Below are 18,587 nucleotides of genomic sequence, written 5' to 3' on the forward strand. Positions count from 1 at the left end.
TTATGTCTATTTGCAGCTTTTTTTTCTTTTCCATTTCTACCTTTTGAAAACTACAGAAGTAGCATCACCTAAAAATGTGCCCAGCCAGCTGCCTAGGGATGAATGCACTGAAGTTCTCAGTGACTGGCCTTTGTGAGTGCTCTGAGGTCCTGTGACACTGGGATAAGCAGGGAAGTCCCCCAGTTCATGCTGCTCCAGGCACAGTGCCCTGCTCAGACCCTTCCAAGGCTTACTGCCTTCACAGCAGTGTCCCAGTATCTGTCTGGCATCCAAGGACTCCTGCACCCGATCCTGCAGCATCACCTGACACCAGGCACAGTGAGTCACTGAAGACCTCAGGCACTGATGATGATGCTGGTGATGCTCTGGTATCACCAGGCCCCTGGGTGTGCTGGACCCTCTGCTCAGGCCATTGTCCTCCCAGGTGACACCTGCTCATCCTCAGAACTGCCACAATACTCTTCTGCCTTCCCAGGCATGGAGGACTGGGCACAGCACTCTAAGCCTGCTCTGTACAGAATGGAGCAAGGCCTCCTTCTATGGCCTGGACCACATGCTCCTGTTAATATGCTCCAAAAGTTCCATCAGGAGACTGCAACCCAGAGCTCATCCACTCCCCTAAGGTTTATTGTGCCTCTTCTGTGAGCCAGCTTGTGCTGTCCTGCTTCTCTTCAGCTGTGTTCAAATAATAATAACAGCAAAAATCTACATAGTACTTACCATGTACTAAGTGCATCCCTGTCCTATGTGCTTTTCATACATGAATTTATTAGTCTTTACAACAACTCTAGGAGGCAGGTCCTATTATTACATCTATTTCACAGAGGAAGAAAGGGAGGCACTGAGACGTGAAACTTGCTGAAAGTCACACAGCTGGGAAGGGTTAGAGCCAGGATGCCAACCCAAAAGGCTAGCTCAGGGGATCTGAATCCTTCCAACAACCACCGATGACCTTGGAAGCAAATCCGCTTTCAGCCGAGCCTTTGGATGAGACTGCAGCCCTGATCAACACATCAACTGCAGTCTCATGGCAGATCTTGAGCCAGAGGCACCCAGCTAAGCCACAGCTGGATTTCTGACCCACAGGAACTACAAGATAATACATACATGTTATTTTTATATTTAAAAGTCTAGCTCATGAATTGGTACTCTTAATAACTGTGTGATTCTGCCTCTTTATAAATAGGAGGGGGAATTCCCTGGTGGTCCAGTGGCTAAGACTCCGCACTCCCAATGCAAGGGGCCCAGGTTCGATCCCTGGTCAGGGAACTAGATCCCACATGCAGCAACTAAGAGTTCACATGCCGCAACTAAAGATCCCGCATGCCGCAACTAAGACCTGGCACAGCCAAATAAATAAATAAATAAATATTTAAAATAAATAAATAGGAGGGATGGGCTCCCTCAGAAGCGATGCTAAAGTTCTGTTTTAATTCTGTCTCTATGGGCAGTTCCCAGCTGCCTCCTCCCTCATTCTCTGATCTCTCCTCTTTAACAGTCCTCAGGTGGGCATATGCCTGTGCCCTGCTTATGAGTCCCTTGAACATGGACCCTCCCTCCTAATGCTTTAGGGAGACACTGTACCTCACGCCATGCCTCTCAATCTGTAATGTGCACACAAATCACCTGGGGACCTTGCTAAAATGCAGGTTCTGATTTAGAAGGCTGGGTTGGGACCTGAGATGCTGCATTTCCAACGAGCTCCAGGTGATGCTGCTGGTCCGTGGGTCACACTGTGGATAGCAAGGCCTTAGGTATTCAAAGCATAGACTTTGATCCAGACAGACCATGGTCCAAATGCCAGTTCTGTCACATCCCAGCTAGGAGTCCTTAACCTCTGAGAGGTGAAAAGACTTACCCAAGGTCACATAATAAACCTGGAGCCACAAACAGAATGCTGTGTTCTGACTTCTAGTCTATAGAGTCTCAAAACTACAGCTAAACCCACCCTCCTGAGTTCTGGGCCTGGACATGGGTGTCTAGGTGTGTGCATGTATATGCCCTGTATTATGTGTCAACATATGTAAATGAGTGTGTGTGCAGACACGTACATATGCTTCAAAAATGTGTATGTGAATGTGCCTAATGTCAGCACATGTGCCAGTGGATTTATGAGAGTTTTCATTCATTCATTGACTCCCTCACCAGATATTCACTCAGCTCCTACTATGTGCCAGGTCCCCACTCCCATGAAGCCAACAGTCTAGGAGGGAGGCAACCATAACACAAATAAAAAACTCATTTGTGTGTGTCTGTATGTGTGTGTATTGCTCACAACAGCTCCAACAGCTAGGTGCCCTTATCCATTTCACTGAGGAAACCGAGGCACTGGGAGGTTAAGTAACTTGCCCAGGGTCACAGAGTGAGGCTTAACGCATGCAAAGGTGTGTATCAGCAAGCATGCTGGGGTGAGTGTGATGTGCACATATGCCTGTACTTGTACATGAATGTCTGCAAACAAGCGCGCGCGCGTGTGTGTGTGTGTGTTTGTGTGTGTGTGTGTGTGTGTGTGTGTGTGGAGTGCGCATGTGCCAGGAAGCACTTTTCCACAGATATCTCCAAATACTCCGTAAACAAGATTTTCTGGCACCACAGCATAGCATCACAACAAAACACACATGCACGCACATTGTTTTTAGACGTGCGTATTTTCAAAGTTTTCCTAAAATTCTGTCCACAGAGAAATGGGGGTGAAGGTGGGGGCCTGCAGAGCAGAGCAGATCCAGGGAAGCCCACACCACCTGTTTCCCTGGGGCAGCCACGGCTGGAGCACTTTCACAGCTCATCATCCATTATGAGGCTAAAAGAATTTTTCCCCTCCCAAGAAGTTAAATAAATTGCTCAGGTAGTAAAGGGCTAGTCCAGCCACCCCCCCACAGTGGGAATGCACTACCCTGGTGAGCTGACTGACACAGATACAAATGACCAAATGTGGCTAGGTTCCCTTCCTCATCACACCACATCTCTAAAAATAGAGACATCTATACAAATGCCTTGATAATTCTTTTTCCTCTTTATGGAAGCATAGGATATCAACAGAAAGTGCTCAAGGCATAAAGGGACAGCTCAATGACGAATCTTCATGAAGCAAACAGACTTGTGTAAACAGCACCCAAATGAGGGAGAAAACCTACCAACATTTCCAAAGCCCCTCAAGGCCCCTCATTACCACCCCCATCAGGATAACCACAACTCAGATCTCTATCATCATAAAATAGTTTTGCCTGTTCACATGCTTTATGTAAATGAAATCACATGGAATGTTCTGTTTGGGTGTTTGGCCTCTTCCACTCAACCTGGTATTTGTGAGATTTATGCACATGGTTATAAATCACTCCTCGTTGCTGCGTAGTATTCCACTATGTAAGAATATTCTGCAATCATCTATCCAGTCTGCTGTTGATGGGCATTTGGATTGTTTCCAGTTTCATGCTTTTATGAAAAGCGCTGCTATGAACATTCTTATACGTGTCTTTGGGTGATCCGATGAATGCATTTTTGTTGAGTGAACACCTAGTGGTTGAATTACTGGGTCACAGAGCTTTAGGTACTGAGAACTGGTTTTCCAAAATGGCTGTACCAATTTTACACAGCAATGTATGAGGACACCAGTGCCTGCACATCCTTGCCTGACTGGGTATCTCTGTCTTTTCCATTTTCTACATTTTGAGGGGAGTTATTTAATAATGTCAAAATGCTTCCTAACCCCTTTTCCTGTTCTTCTTCTCCCATTGCTATGTCCGGCAATGTTTATTAAGGCCAGCAGGAAGAATAAAACTACAACTGCTCCATGTTTATCTATCACACAGATACAACCACCAGCCACAACACACCCACCCTTGAGGGCCATCCCAGCACATTAAATAACCCAAAGGAGCACAGAGTGACGCGAAAGGCCTTGAGCTGTTATAGAGAACTTTATTTAAGGTTTTCTTGAGGGGACTTTGAACAGGACATTCTACCTCACAATGCAAAGCAAGGCTTCCGCAAGGCTCTCCGGAAGCCATCTCTCTCCCCAAAGCCAACACTCATTCCTATGGCTTATCTCCCCAGCCTTCCCCAGCCAGGCACACCGTTCCCTCCAGGCTGTGCACCCCAGCTCCCCCAGGCTCCTGAGAGCCACCCTCTTGCTCGATGCCCTTGGGTAGTTGTTCAGACTCTGCCACCAGGCAAACAAGTGCCTCTCTGAGGCCCCAGTGCTGGCCTGGCTTGAGGGTATCTGGGCTGGATTTCTGTTTACCTGAAACACAAGCCTCATCTAATTCATTCCACCCCAGTCCTCTGTAAAAAAAAAAAAAAAAAAAAAAAAAAAAAAAATGTTCTCCCAAAACTGGAGCCACCAAACATTTACCTAGCTCCTTCACTTTTTGCTTCTCTTCCCTACACTGCAAATTCTATCAACAAAAACAAAAACTTTATCAAGTTCCTATCATATCTAGCACTGATTGAGCTGGTTACCTTAGACCCATTCACCTGGTCCTCTTAACTAACCCACACCCACTTAACCAGTCTAACTCAACTGAACTACTTAACTAAGCTATACCCACTTCTGGTTTCTTTTAACCTGCAAGGTAGGTAATAATACCCCCATTTAACAGAACTAGAAAGTGAGAACAAGAGAGGTTAAGTAATTTGGTCAAGGTCACACGGGAGAACAAGACAGAAGTAGGAGTCCCATGGAGCGCAGACCTGCCACTCACTCGCACCTGACTCACCTGCGTCCCTTGCACTCCACACGCTCCCAGGGGCTGGCAGGATGAGGGATGCCAGGCCTGGCAGGGGCAGTCACATCACGCCCGCAGCTTTGTTCCCCATCAGAGTCTCAGGCTTTGAGTATATGAGAGACAGAGAAACTGGCTGTCTAGACCACACGAAAGCCTTTTAATGTTAATGATATGTGAATCAAGGAGGCTTGGCAAACCCAGCTGTTCCCTGGAGCACTGGCTTAGAGGGTGGTCAAAGGGAGGAGAGTGGGGAGGGGTCAGGTATCTTCAATGGGCTCTCTATTATCAGGAGGCATCTTCTACTCTTTTTGTGATTTTTGGAGGGGGGGCGTTTATTGGCACATTTAAAAGCAAGATAATTCTAATATCATCTTTTCAATTTCAACCCTTCACATAATTTGATTGGCATTAGATTAAATAGCTGACTTGTCTCCTCTTTGCTGATATTTCTGATGCTGTTTTTAATCTCCTGTGCCCAGCACGTCCTGGGTGGATGACTCTGGCAAGCTGTTTTACCTTCCTGAAAGTCAGTTTCTCCATTTGTGAAATGGGTACTTTAATAGCACCTCATGCTAACTACCATTTGCCATGCACCGAGCCCTATAATAAAAACTTTAGGTGTAAATGTATCTTATTTACTTCCCCCCACATCATTTTGAGGAACTTCTAAAGACAAAACTGAGGCTCAGAAAAGTTGGTTGACTTGTCCAAGGTCGCCCAGCCATGAAACCAGAATTTGAGCCCAGGTCAGTTTGTCTTCCCCTGTCATTACCTTTATAACTCATCTGACCCACAACATCTCTTTATTGTTGCCCATGATGGGCTGAAACCTCACTCAGAGCCACTAGACTCCATCTCAGCGGCCCCTTCAGCCTAGGGGCGACTCAGCCAGGTGGGGGAGACCAGTCTCTGGCCACTTGAAAAGACACTAGGGACTTCCCTGGTGATGCAGTGGCTAAGAATCCGCCTGCCAATGCAGGGGACACAGGTTCGAGCCCTGGTCCGGGAAGATCCCACATGCCGCTGAGCAACTAAGCCCATGTGCCACAACTACTGAGCCCGCGTGCTACAACTACTGAAGCCTGCGTGCCTAGAGCCAGTGCTCCGCAACAAGAGAAGCCACCGCAATGAGAAGCCCACGCACTGCAACGAAGAGTAGCCCCCGCTCGCTGCAACTAGAGAAAGCCCGCACGCAGCAATGAAAACCCAACACAGCCAAAAATAAATAAATAAATAAATAAATAAATTTATAAAAAGACACCAGTCCCTCCTAGGGTCTCAGGCAGGGGGTGGAAGAGGCTGACCCATCAAAAGACATAATCTAGAAGGTCCCTCAGAGGCACCCATTCAGCCCACATTCACAGATGCAAAAACCAGGGCTCAGACAGGGCGCATGACCTACCCAAGGGCACACAGTGAGAGAGGCTGAAGAGGGCCAGAGCCAGGACTCAGCACCATTCTGGAAAGGTCCCCCATCTGGCCCATTTCGACTTCCTGATCACTGGGTGATCTTGCATTGCAGCAATGAACAAGTGTGTTAAATCAGGGACTCTCCTACCCTCCCCAGCAAAGACTCAGGCCCTACAGAGGATGCTGAGTTCCAGGTGGCTGGGAGTGGCCGAGGGGTGCTGTTTTAAAGAAAACCCTTGAAATTACGTCTCCAACCCAATGCTGTTCCCTCCCCCAACCCATAAACTTCCTGCACCATCTTCATTGTTTCCATCCCATTTAGAGAGAGTGAACGTTTCCTGGGATTCAATTTCTCTCATAATAGTTGGAAGGAAACAAAACTACATGCTGTAAACATTCACTGCATTGTACGAGAAACATCAGCATTACGGGGAGGTGTAATAAGCGCAGACCCAGGTCTCCCACCCCCAAGCCCCCACCCCACAAATCCATCCCCTAATGCCTCCCATGCCTGTGCCCTCAAATATCTAAACATGTCACAGCCAGGAATCTAGAGCTTTAAAATAAATATATATATTTTAGCTATTGGAATACGTAATTAAGATTGGTGAGGTGTAAGTACCGACTCCTTCTCAGAGGTTTTCTCTCAATGAAAACAAGAGAGGCTGGGCCATTTTTCTGAGCACGTGTGTAGGACAGATGAGGGAACATTCATTAGTTCAGCCTGACATATACTCAATTCTCTCCATATACATATCATGGGTTTTTTTTTTCCTTCCTTGCATTTTCTCCTCCAGCTGCGAAGTGATATTAAATTTCATCAGATTTCAACAAAATCTGTGGTCTTGAAACAGTTTCCCTTAAGGCCCCTCATATTTATTCAGAATTCATGAATCATGTTCCGATAACAGAACCGTAATTATTTTTAAAGTGTGATGTTTGTGGCTTTAATAGGAAATGCTTGCAAAAGGCCTTTTCTCTTTGCTTGTTTGTAATCTTAGCAGTAATCACTGCTGTTCCCTTCTCTGCACCACAGCAGGCAGAACACAATTTCATTTTCATATGAATCGGGAGCTCTTCACCCAGGTTTTAATTAAAGCAATAAAAGCCATGTCATCTTTGCCCTTTACGATGTACACAGATTCAGAGGCCAGAGTTACTAAGCCTAGAATCTTATATTTCAACAGTGGCAGGAGGTCTCTAGGTCCGGGGACATTTGCTGAAGGTATTTTTGTTTAAAAGACTCAACCACCCCTCTCTCTGTGGCTGCAGTTTCCTTCTCTGTTAAACAGGAAAGCAACCATACCTACCTGAGATGAAATGAGACCAGCCATGGAAAACATTTAGCCCCAGTGCCTGAGCCCAAGGAAGTTCCCAGTAAATGTTCATTATCAGCAGCATTATTCAGGGCTGGAAAAAAGCCTACAGACCATCTGCCTTCATTATTCTCAGGAGGGAACTGAGGCTCAGTGAGATACCAACACCAGGTGAAGGGAACAGGGCAGAGAGCTGAACCTGGACACCCGGTGAAGGGAACAGGGCAGAGCTGAACCTAGAACCCCGAGCTCCTGGCTCTTTCCCCGTTCTGGGCATCCTACACTGCCCCCTGCTGGAAGGAGGCTGCGCATCGACCCAGTCTAGGTCTATGCTTGACCCAAGCGGTAAGAAAAACAGACCAGGCACCCCTGGGGATGGGGCTGACACCCTTCTCTTTCTCCAAGGTCCCATCCAGACCACTGTCTACCTTCCCTACAAATCCCACCCCACCCCACTCAGCTCCATCAGCAGCCAGCGGCTCATGCATCTCCAGCATCTCCAGCTCACCTCCTTTCCCCATCATGCTCCCAGCCTTCGGCTCTAGGCTCCGACTTCCCATCCATCGCATCCCAGCACCATCCCAAGTCCCTTCAGCTCAGCCACCACGCTGATGCTGGGCTCTCAGCTCCTCACTCCCCAGGAACGTCTGCTCCACTCTGTCAACACCCCCTCCCCAGACGCACCCAAGACTCCATCAATGCCCATGCTACTCACCTTCGAATAACCACCCGCTTCCCACTCCGTGACTAAGGTGTCCTCACTGTCCAGCTCCTCCCTCAGGGACTCTCTGAGCCTGGGGTTCCCTCTCTTCTGTCCTTACCCAGCTTGGATTCCCTGGTCCTTCACTTCAGTCTCTCTCTTGGGCAACGAAGCTTGAGTGTCCTTCTGGTACACCTGCCTGGCAAATCCTTGCCCTGGATTCACCCAACTGTCTGCCCTTACAGCACCTGCACCAAGAACTCAGTCTTCCACGATCCATGACAAATATCACAGACCGCCCCCGTCCCCTTAGACCTCCAGTGCCCTGACGGTCAGCAGGTGACCCAGCCACTCACCAACCTCTCTGAGAAGACAGGTGCCTACAGGGGCGGACGCCCTCTGCTCTGAGCCATCCCATCTACAAAGCCACACTCCTTTCCCCCTTGGTCCCCCCTTCTGGCCAAGGCCAGAGCTTCCACCTCTGGGCAGGACCCACCCCTCCCACCCTCTCCCAAAACTTAAGCCATCAATTAACTCTTTCCTGTCCTGAGCCCTGAGCATCACCCTCTCTTCTGGATGCCTTCCATCAAGATTAATTCTAAAGACTCTATCATCTTTTAAAAATCCTTCCAAGGAGTCCTCATCTCATTGAGCTACGGCCCTTGCTCTTGTCTTCCCCAGCTAGACTTCTCAGACATTGTCTAGACTTGCCATTTATGTCCTCACCTCACACTCCCTCCTCCATCCACCCTGGGACCTGTAGGACATCCCCTACACATCAGAACTGCTTTTTCTGAGGTCCAGGATGACTTTCTCCTTGCTAAAACGATTGGACATATCTCAGTTCCTATTCCAACCAACCCCTCAGAAGCATGGACCTTCTGCTTCTTCTTGTTTAAATTTTATGAATTTTTTGAAGTGATACTAAATCCTCATGGTTGAAAACCCCTGAAAAGGTCAGTGAAAAGTCTTTTTGCTACCCTTGTCTACCTCCCCAGTAACCATAACACACACACACACACACACACACACACACACACACACACACACGATGTACAATGTCACTTTTACTAGTTTCCACATATCCTTCCAGAGTTATACAAGCACACAGAAACATACATTCTTACTATCCTTTTGGCATAAATGGTAACATACTGTACTTACTGTTCGCCATCTTGCTTTTTTCAGGAAATAATGTATCGAAAGAACTCTATCACTTCCAGCCACACAGTATTCCATTTAATATATGTACATAATTTCTGTAACTAGTCCCATATTACTGAACATTTGGGGTTTTTTTCCAATTTTTTGCCACCATAAACAGTAACAAGATGAATAATCTTGAATATGTCATTTCTCATGTATGCAGATATATCTGTAGGATATATTTCCAAAAAGGGAATTACTGGGTTAAAGGGTAATGCATTTGTAATTTTGATAGATGCTGCCAATTATCCTTTCATAAGGGTTATACCAATTTACTTTCCTTTCAGTGATGTATAAAAAGTGCCTCTTTCCCCTCAGGGGCTCCAGCACAGTGCCTTATCAAACCTTTGGATTCTTGCCAATCTAATAGGTGAAAAATGGTAGTTTCGCTTCTCTTATGAACTATTTTTAGCATTTTGTCATATATTTAAGATCCATTTATATTTCTTTCTCTGTAAACTATTAGTTCATATCTCCTGCCCATTTTTCTACCAGGGTTTTGAATTGATTTCTAGGAACTCTTTACATATGAGGCAAATCAGTCCTTTCAGTATACCATAAGTTGAAAACATTCTTGCCCAATTTTTCATTTGTCTTTGACTTTACTTATGGTGTCTTGAACATACCAAAGTTGTTTTGTATTTTAATTTATGGTCAATTTTTATGTCTTCTCTTTTAAGACTCTGAGTCGTGGAAATGCCTTTCCCACTCTGAAGTTGTAAAGTATACCTTAAAGATTTTTTTTTTTCTGGTGCCTTTGTGGTTTCCTTGAGTACATTTAAATCTTTGATTTATTTAAAGTTTATCCTTTGATAGGGAAGTAGCTGGATCCAACATCATTTTTCCCCAGATCCCCTCCCTCCTTCTTGGAACACTGCCCTTGGCTTCTAAGACTCCATGTTCTCCTCCTACTTCTCCAGCCACTGCTTCTCAACCTATCTCACAGTTGTCTTCTCCTCTACTTTGCCTTCAAATGTTAGAGCTCAACATTTAAGAGTCATTGGTTCCCTACTCTTCTCACCCTCCTCTCTCTCCATAAATTTCGTTCTCTCAAGGTTTTAATACCATAAGTTGAGGACTTCCAAGTTCAGTTCCCCAGTGAGCTCTAGACTTATACAACCATCTAGCTACTTAGACATCTTTACTTGGATGAACATCTCAAATGGAACATGTCCAAGTCCGGCCTCATCAAACCTGCACCTCCCCAGACCATCCCCAGCTTAGAAAGCTGTATCATCACGCTGGGAAACAGACTCGAAGCCTGGGAGTCATCCTTTACTCCCTTATTTCTCTCTCCCTCTGCATCCATCATCATCAAGATCTTCCGGCTTTATTTCCAAAACACATCTCAGATCCATCCACTTCTTCCCATCTCCTCTTTGCCTCTACACAATCTAGGACAATATATGATCCTTCACTTGGACTATTACCACACCCTCCCGTTTGGTCTTCCTGTATCCACTCTTGCCACTGAGAGCTTTTAAAACTGCAAATCTGATCACATCATTCAATCTCAGTCTCTCTCTGTCTCTCACTAACAAAGCCCAGTAACGTGCTTTGACTAATAAAATATGCTGGAAGTAGTCATGTGCCAGTTTTCTCTCTCTAACACACGCGTGCACACACACACACACAAGCTCTTTCAATAATTCTTATTTTTTTAATTTTAAAAATTTATTTTATTTATTTATTTTTGGCTGCATTGGGTCTTCGTTGCTGAGTGTGGGCTTTCTCTAGTTGTGGAGAGCGGGGGCTACTCTTCGTTACGGTGCACAGGCTTCTCACTGCGGTGGCTTTACTTGTTGCGGAACACGGGCTCTAGAGCGCAGGCTCAGCAGTTGTGGCACATGGGTGGGCTCAGTAGTTGTGGCTCACAGGCTCTAGAGCGCAGGCTCAATAGCTGTGGCGTACGGGCTTAGTTGCTCCGCAGCATGTGGGATCTTCCCGGACCAGGGCTCGAACCTGTGTCCCCTGCATTGGCAGGCAGATTCTTAACCACTGCGCCACCAGGGAAGCCCCTCTTTCAATAGTTCTTAAAACAAAGTCTGAAATATTTAGCAGAAGTGGTATTTATAGATGGCCAATAGGCACATGAAAAGATGCTCAATATCTCTAATTATTAGAGAAATGCAAATCAAAACCACAATGAGGTATCACCTCACACTGGTCAGAATGGATATCATTAAAAAGCCTACAAATAATAAATGCTGAAGGGAGTATGGAGAAAAGGGAACCCTCTTACACTGTTGGTGGGAAAATAAATTGGTGCAGCCACTATGGAAAACAGTATGGAGGTTCCTTAAAAAAACTAAAGACAGAGTTGCCATGTGATTCAGCAAACCCAGTCCTGGGCACATATCCGAAGAAAATTCTAATTCAAAAAGATACATGCACCCCAGTGTTCATAGCAGCACTATTTACAATAGCCAAGACACGGAAGCAACCTAAATGTCCATCGACAGATTAATGGATAAAGAAGATGTGGCGTATATATATATATATATATATATATATATATATATATATATATATAACTCAGCCATAAAAAAGAATGAAATAATGCCATTTGCACCAACACAGATGGACCTAGAGATTATCATACTAAGTAAGTCAGAAAGAGAAAGACAAATACCACATGATATCACTTATACGTGGGATCTAAAATATGATACAAATGAACTTATTTACAAAACAGAAACAAACTCACAGACATGGTTACCAAACGGGAATGGGGTGGGGGAGGGAAAAATTAGGAGTTTGGGATTAGCAGACACAAACTACTATATATAAAATAGATAAACAACAAAGACCTACTGTATAGCACAGGGAACTATATTCAATATCCTGTAATAAACCATAATGGAAAAGAATATATGAGTGTATATATATATGTGTGTGTGTCTATATATACATAGCTGACTCATTTTTCTGTACACCAGAAACTAACACAACAGTGTAAATCAATTATACTTCAATAAAAAAAAAAAAAAGAAGTGGTATTTACAGCCATGAGAGTGGAAAACTCTACCCACAGACAGCTAGGAAGGCCGTAATGAGGAGGTGACATTTGCAGTGGCCATGAAAGAACAAATAGGCATTTGCTGGGTAAAAATGGCCAGGGGATTCCCATCAGAGGAAACACCGCACACAGAGGCGCAAAACTGTAAATGAGCACAGAAGTGACCAGAGGTTCGTCTCATGTGACCAAAGTATTATTTATGGTAATAAAAACAATAAAAAGAAGACATAGGTAGTTTTTTTGAACACTGGTACTTTACATGCTATCTTAGGTTAGATTCTCTTGAAGTAGAGCTGAGACGGGGATTCCCATGAGAGTAACTTACTGAGAAGTGACTTTAGCAAAGGGGAGGGAGGGAAGCAGGAGAGGGCATGTGATGGAGCTGAGTAAGGATGTGGTCTCAGCTAGAGTTGGCTGGAACTCCATGGGGAGTGGCCCAGTTGGTCCCCCTAGAGACAAGGGGTGGGACCTTCTAGACCATCTCCCATTCCCCTTCCTGGTTCATGGTTCCCGTTTGGCAGAGAATTCTCTAAGGAAGGGTCAGCTGTGACTAGGTAACAGCCAATACTCACAACACCTGGATAATGGATGTCCTGAGCTGATGAAGGGAATCTGCAGGGGAGGTACCAACAGAATCCACATCGCACTCCTTGTTTACTTCTCAAAACACCTTAGGAGGCAGTCATTACTCCTCCCATTTGACAGAAAGCTGACATAACTTACACAAGGGCATCTGGCTGGGATGTGGAAAAGCTGGAATTTGAATCCAGGACTGCTAAAACCCAAGCCTAGTTCCTTTCCTCTTCGCCCTCATCCCAGGAAGAGGGAGACTCTTTCTGGATCACTTAACCAGGAAATATCAATCCCTGTAACTCCTGAATGGGGAATCCTCTCAGGAGGGGAAAGAGCTGATCTCTACTGGGCCCTCCACCCCTAGAAGTTGCTGATGGGCCAGAAACCATGCCTGACAACTGCATCTCGGGCTCAGACCACCCAGGAAAGTCTGGTACAAAAGAAACTCAAGGTCCAGGGAGGTAGGAAAAGTGATAATACGTGAAAACTAAGGCAGCTATTCAGGAATTTTGGAGAGACTTGCAAAAAGCAAACAATGAAGCAAGCATTTGCAAAAGAAACTTCAAGCCCATGAGAACTAGTTTGAAAGTTTTTACAAGGGGACACAGTTGGCTAATACATATCCTGTAGGAACCTCTGTCTCAGCTGCAGAGATAAAGAAGATGGTGTTTCAGGAGAAGGTTAAATTAAAGAGCAGGTTTTTAACATGATAAAATTGCACTTTCTGGAAGCAAACATCTTCCAGAAATGGCCTCCTGCTTACATATAGAGCTTTGCACATAGAAGGTGCCCAATAAACACGTGGTGAATAGATGAAGCTTGTATTTAACTGTATTTATAAAATGCATTTCATGCCATTTACAGTGTTTATCCTCAGAATCCTCTATCAGCTATGAGACCTTCATTTGCCCACATGTGTATGTCAATCCTTCAATAATTGGGACAATACAATTCCTACAGCTGATGAGGCCATACACCATGACTGGGTATTCATGTACAAATGTGCATGTGTGGGTTCAAGCAAGCATTACAGGGAAGAGACTGGAAGGAAAGATACAGAACTTTTGCCATTAAGAACTACAGGCCTTGTCCATCTACAGATGAATGGATAAAGAAGATGTGGTAAATATACACAATGGAATACTACTCAGCCATAAAAAACAAATAAAATATTGCCATTTGCAGCAACATGGATGGACCTAGAGATTATCATACTAAGTGAAATAAGCCAGACAGAGAAAGACAAATATCCTATGATATGACTTATATATGGAATCTAAAAAAATGATACAAATGAACTTATTCACAAAACAGAAATAGACTCACAGACATAGAAAACAAAATTATGGTTACCAAAGGGGAAAAGGGAAGGAGGGATAAATTAGGAGTTTGGGATTATACACTACTATATATAATATAGATAAACAACAAGGACCTACTGTAGAGCACAAGGAGCTATATTCAATAGCTTATAATAACCTATAATGGAAAAGAATCTGAAAAAGAATATATATACATATATTTATATATATATAATAACTGAATCACTTTGCTGTATACCTGAAACTAACACAACGTTGTAAATCAACTATACTTCAATAATTAAAAAAAAAAAGCTAGAGGCCAGTGGAGCCCCACCAAGCCACAGGAGCTGCAGGTCCCAGAGGAGTCTTACTCTTCAGCAAAATCAGTGTGAACTACGTGGCACATGCTTCCCATATGTGTTAGTTTGTTAAAAGACCACACTGCTTTGCAGCACCTCCCATCAACAGAGTCTATTTCCCCATTCCCTGACTCTAGACTGGCCCTTTGACTTGTTTTGACCACATTCTAGAATATGTTAGAAGTAGTCATATGCCAGTTGGAAGCCTAGACCTCAAGATGTCTTGCAGCTTTGGCTCTTGCTGCTCTGGGAGCCCTTTTCCCACCACGTGAACAAATTCAGGCTAGCCTGCTGGAGCACAAGAGACCATCTGGCATAGAAGGGAGTCCTCCGTACCAATCAGCCCACAGCCTACCTGGCTGCTGAATGCTGCCACTTAAATGATCCTAGCCATGACCAGAAGAGCCACCCAGCTCAACTCAACCAAATTGCCAAGCCATGGAATCATGAACTAGATAAATATTTATTGTTTTAAGCCACTAATTTTGGGGGGTGCACGTTATGCAGCAAAAGCTAACTGATACACTATAATAAGTCTAGATTGTAATTGCTAAGTCTGCTCACGTCAAGGTTGGCTTGTGCCACCACGTGGACTCAGAGAATCCTGATATCTTCTCTGTAAAGTTCTAAGTTAGGCAGACTCTCTGAGTGACAGCACAAGAGACTTGGAAGGACCCTTATGGAGTCCAACCACCTCATTACACCGTTAAGGAAATGCATTCATTACATAAGTATTTCCTGAGTGCCTCCTTTGTGCCAGGCATTATGGCCCAACAGGGCACAACAGTGAATAAGAGAGACCAGATCCTGCTCTCAGGGAGGCCACAGTCTAGGGTAGAAACCAGATGTTATTCAAGTCATCCCACAAAAAAGCAGACAACAACAGTGACAAACACTGTGAACTAAAAGGACATGGTACCATGAGACAGAATTACAGAGAAGGGACCTAATTTGGATTTGGGGGTCACCAAGAGCTCTCTAAGGACGTGACATTTAGGCTGAAGCAAGTTGGTGGCAGCCTTGAAGTGGGAACGGAGCTCTCCACAGACACAGCAAGGTGTGTGGAGTTTTGAGTCCCAGCCCTGCAGGTTCAGATTCCATCTGTACTGCTCCCTGGCTGAGTCAGTCAACATCCTTGAGCCTCAGTTGCCTCATCTATGAAATGGGGTTAACGATACTGTCTTACTTCTTCATGGTACGTCTCAAAGCGGTCGTGAAAGTTGAAATAACCACTGAGAAAAGGGCAAACTGTCGAGTGTTGGGTGAACAGTTGAAGCTACTGTTAGCAACTTGGCGGGGGGACATTTATTTGTTCTCTACCCTGCAGAGGACTGTGCCCCCCTCTGCCCAAGCCTAGAGCAGACGCGGAGCCCCACTGAGTCCCACGTGCCCTTCTTGGTGGAAGCACAGAACCAACCCTCTCCACCAGGGACTGAGCCAGTGCCAACTCCAGCATAGCGCGGTTCTGAGAGCCCAGGCTCAGGATGTTAGCAAAATGCAGTTGAAACACTGTGAAAGGGCTCGGATAAGGTGTTCAGGAGTAAACTCTGGTCTCTTGAGACAATCACATTTCCAAGTAGATTATGGACAATTCAGTGACTTCTGTGATCTCTTCCAAAATGAGCATTTCCAGGACTGGAGTCTGGCTCACCGGTTCCTGCAGCTTGGCACAAGTCAGAGCAATATACAGGCAGCTTTTCAGCAGCCCCCCTGGTGCTCACACGGTCACAGGCCATAGAAGGGGTATGGCCTGGCGGGCCCACAGGCAGAGGAGGGGGCTGCAGCGCCCTGTAACAGAGGAGCTTCCACACCACGCTGGGATGACAACAGTATCTTCCCTCACTGGCAGTGTTCCCTAAGGGCCACAAGCCCATGTCTCTCTCATCTGTGTCCCCTACAGTACCTCTCACAGAGTAGGGCACATAAATGTTTGTGAATTAATAGGCTTCTGTTTCCCCAGCTGGAAAATGTGGTCCCAGCCACCCAACTTGGACTGCCATGACCTCCACGACTACACAGCCAGGGGGGAGGACAGCAGCTCCAGGGACAGGCTTGTCCTCCAGCTCCCCAAGTTTCTCAGCAGCTATGAAACCCCTCTGCCCTCCATCCAGCACCCTGAGCTGCTGCCACCCAGCAGGTGCCACTGCTTTAGGGAAGCATCTTCCAGGATGTTTGTGGGGCCCTCCATGGGGTCCCAGACTACAGTGAGGACCCTCTCTGGCATCTGAGTCTCTAGCGAGGATGCTCCCAGCTGAGAGAAACCTTAATTTCCAGAGACCAGGCTCTCAGTGGCAAATCTGTCCAACTGGCATCTGGGACTCCCAAGGGGCTGGGCTGGAGCTGGGGACAGTCTTGCCCAGGGATGACACAGCACCCCCTTCACCACCAAGAAAAGCTGCCCAGAAAGCCTCTGCTCTCCTCCCTTTTCAACATGTCCACAATCCTCCCCAGCGGCATTAGACAACTCCAGGTGGGCAGGAGAGCCCCGAATGCTGATACGTGCGTGTGAGCAACTTCACACCAACATCTGCCCCCACGGGTGCTGTGTGGTGACGAGAGGCACGCAGCACCAGAGAGCATGTGACATCTCTATTTGTTGCTGCTGAAAACTTGCCCTCTGTGCACGGAGAGTGCAGACAACACATCTCGAGTTTTATCAAGTTTTCAGCGATGCCCATTGTGAGCCAACAGTAGCCAGGGAGTTGATGTACAGAAAACTCTACAGCCCCAGTTTGACTGCCCAGTTGAGGGAGACTCAACTGATATTCTTGATCATTCTAAGAGAGGACAATAGTGGGCTGAGCCTCCTGCGCTGCACCCCTCCCATCCCACCCCGGGAGCAGCTTGGCTCCAGCCAGCCCAAGGCTAGACAGGGAGGATGGGGCACCCACCTGGCTGGTTGATAGGAGCTCTGGGTTTCCGTCACTCATCCCCACGTAGGCACTCTCACCATCAAACTGGAACAGAGAAAGAGAGGCAGCTCTGAGGAAAATGTTCTCAGGAAGGGCCCAGGAGAAACCAGAGGAGGTCAGGGGACGAAAAGCACTGAGGGGAGAAGAATCTGGAGCCTGGAGAAGCAAAGACTGAGCCCAAGATGCCCAGTCCCCATTTCAGTAGGACTCCCTCTAGGGTAGAAGGAGCAGTCCTTATTCTGTGACCTCTGATGGCTTGGGTTCATCACACTTAGGATGCAGAGAGGAAAACCTTTCTGCCCTTTATACCTTGTCCATATATGTGTCAGGTTGCCTTGTCAGATACTGAGCTCCCCATCTCTGGAAGTATGCAAATATTTCTCCTGACCAAAATGACATCAGGCTCTCAGCTAGAGCTGGAATTCCACAAGCTGGAGAGAGGCCAAGGTCTCCAGAGCCTTGGGATCAGGACAGCCTGCCCCCGACCCATCCTCTGGGTCTTACCATCCCAAGTGGCTCTGCCCCCTCACCTTTGACCCTTAGGCAGTGAGGACTGTGGTAAAAACCATGAACAGGAACTACACCCTGTGCTCTGAGCAGCTGCCAAGGCTGGAGTTGGGAAGATTTGTCCGCAAGAGGGAGCAGGTGTAGCGGGAGAAGCAGGGGCTCTGGGGCCACTGGCTCCCCTTTTCCCTGATGTGTGATCTTGAGCTGGTGTCTGAACTTCTGAGGTGTCACATCTGTCAAATGGGGATAACGACAGTAGTCCTCTCTCCAGGGGATGCTGCACTGAAACGTGCAAAGCACTTGGCTCAATTCCAGTTCCCTTCGCTTGAGACAAGTGTCTTGGGTCGGGTTCTCTAGAAGCAGAGCCTGAGACAAGGGTTCAAATGCATGTGATCTTTGAGAAGTGCTCTTTAGAAATAACCTGTTAAGGGAGGGAGGGATCAGGATAGGACAGGGGAAGGAGCTAAGCAAGGATGTGGTCCCAGCTGGAGAGTCACTGTAGCCTGATCCCACCACAAGCTCTGGGGCATGGATGGTACCACAGAGTTAGTCCCAGC

General features: G+C 46.3%; 1 protein-coding gene across 5 annotated transcripts in view; it reads right to left on the reverse strand.

The window, feature by feature from the left end:
* TOX2 (TOX high mobility group box family member 2) overlaps nt 1-18,587 on the reverse strand; it is a 136,290-nt gene that overhangs the window by 64,703 nt on the left and 53,000 nt on the right. For all 5 annotated transcript variants that reach the window (XM_028499810.1, XM_028499809.1, XM_028499811.2 and 2 more), the window contains exon 2: nt 17,503-17,568. In XM_028499810.1, coding sequence (XP_028355611.1) covers nt 17,503-17,568 — 66 coding nt within the window. The remainder of the gene's footprint in view (nt 1-17,502; nt 17,569-18,587) is intronic.

This window comes from Physeter macrocephalus, chromosome 14 (assembly GCF_002837175.3).
Source record: "Physeter macrocephalus isolate SW-GA chromosome 14, ASM283717v5, whole genome shotgun sequence".
NCBI classification, from domain to species: Eukaryota; Metazoa; Chordata; class Mammalia; order Artiodactyla; family Physeteridae; genus Physeter; species Physeter macrocephalus.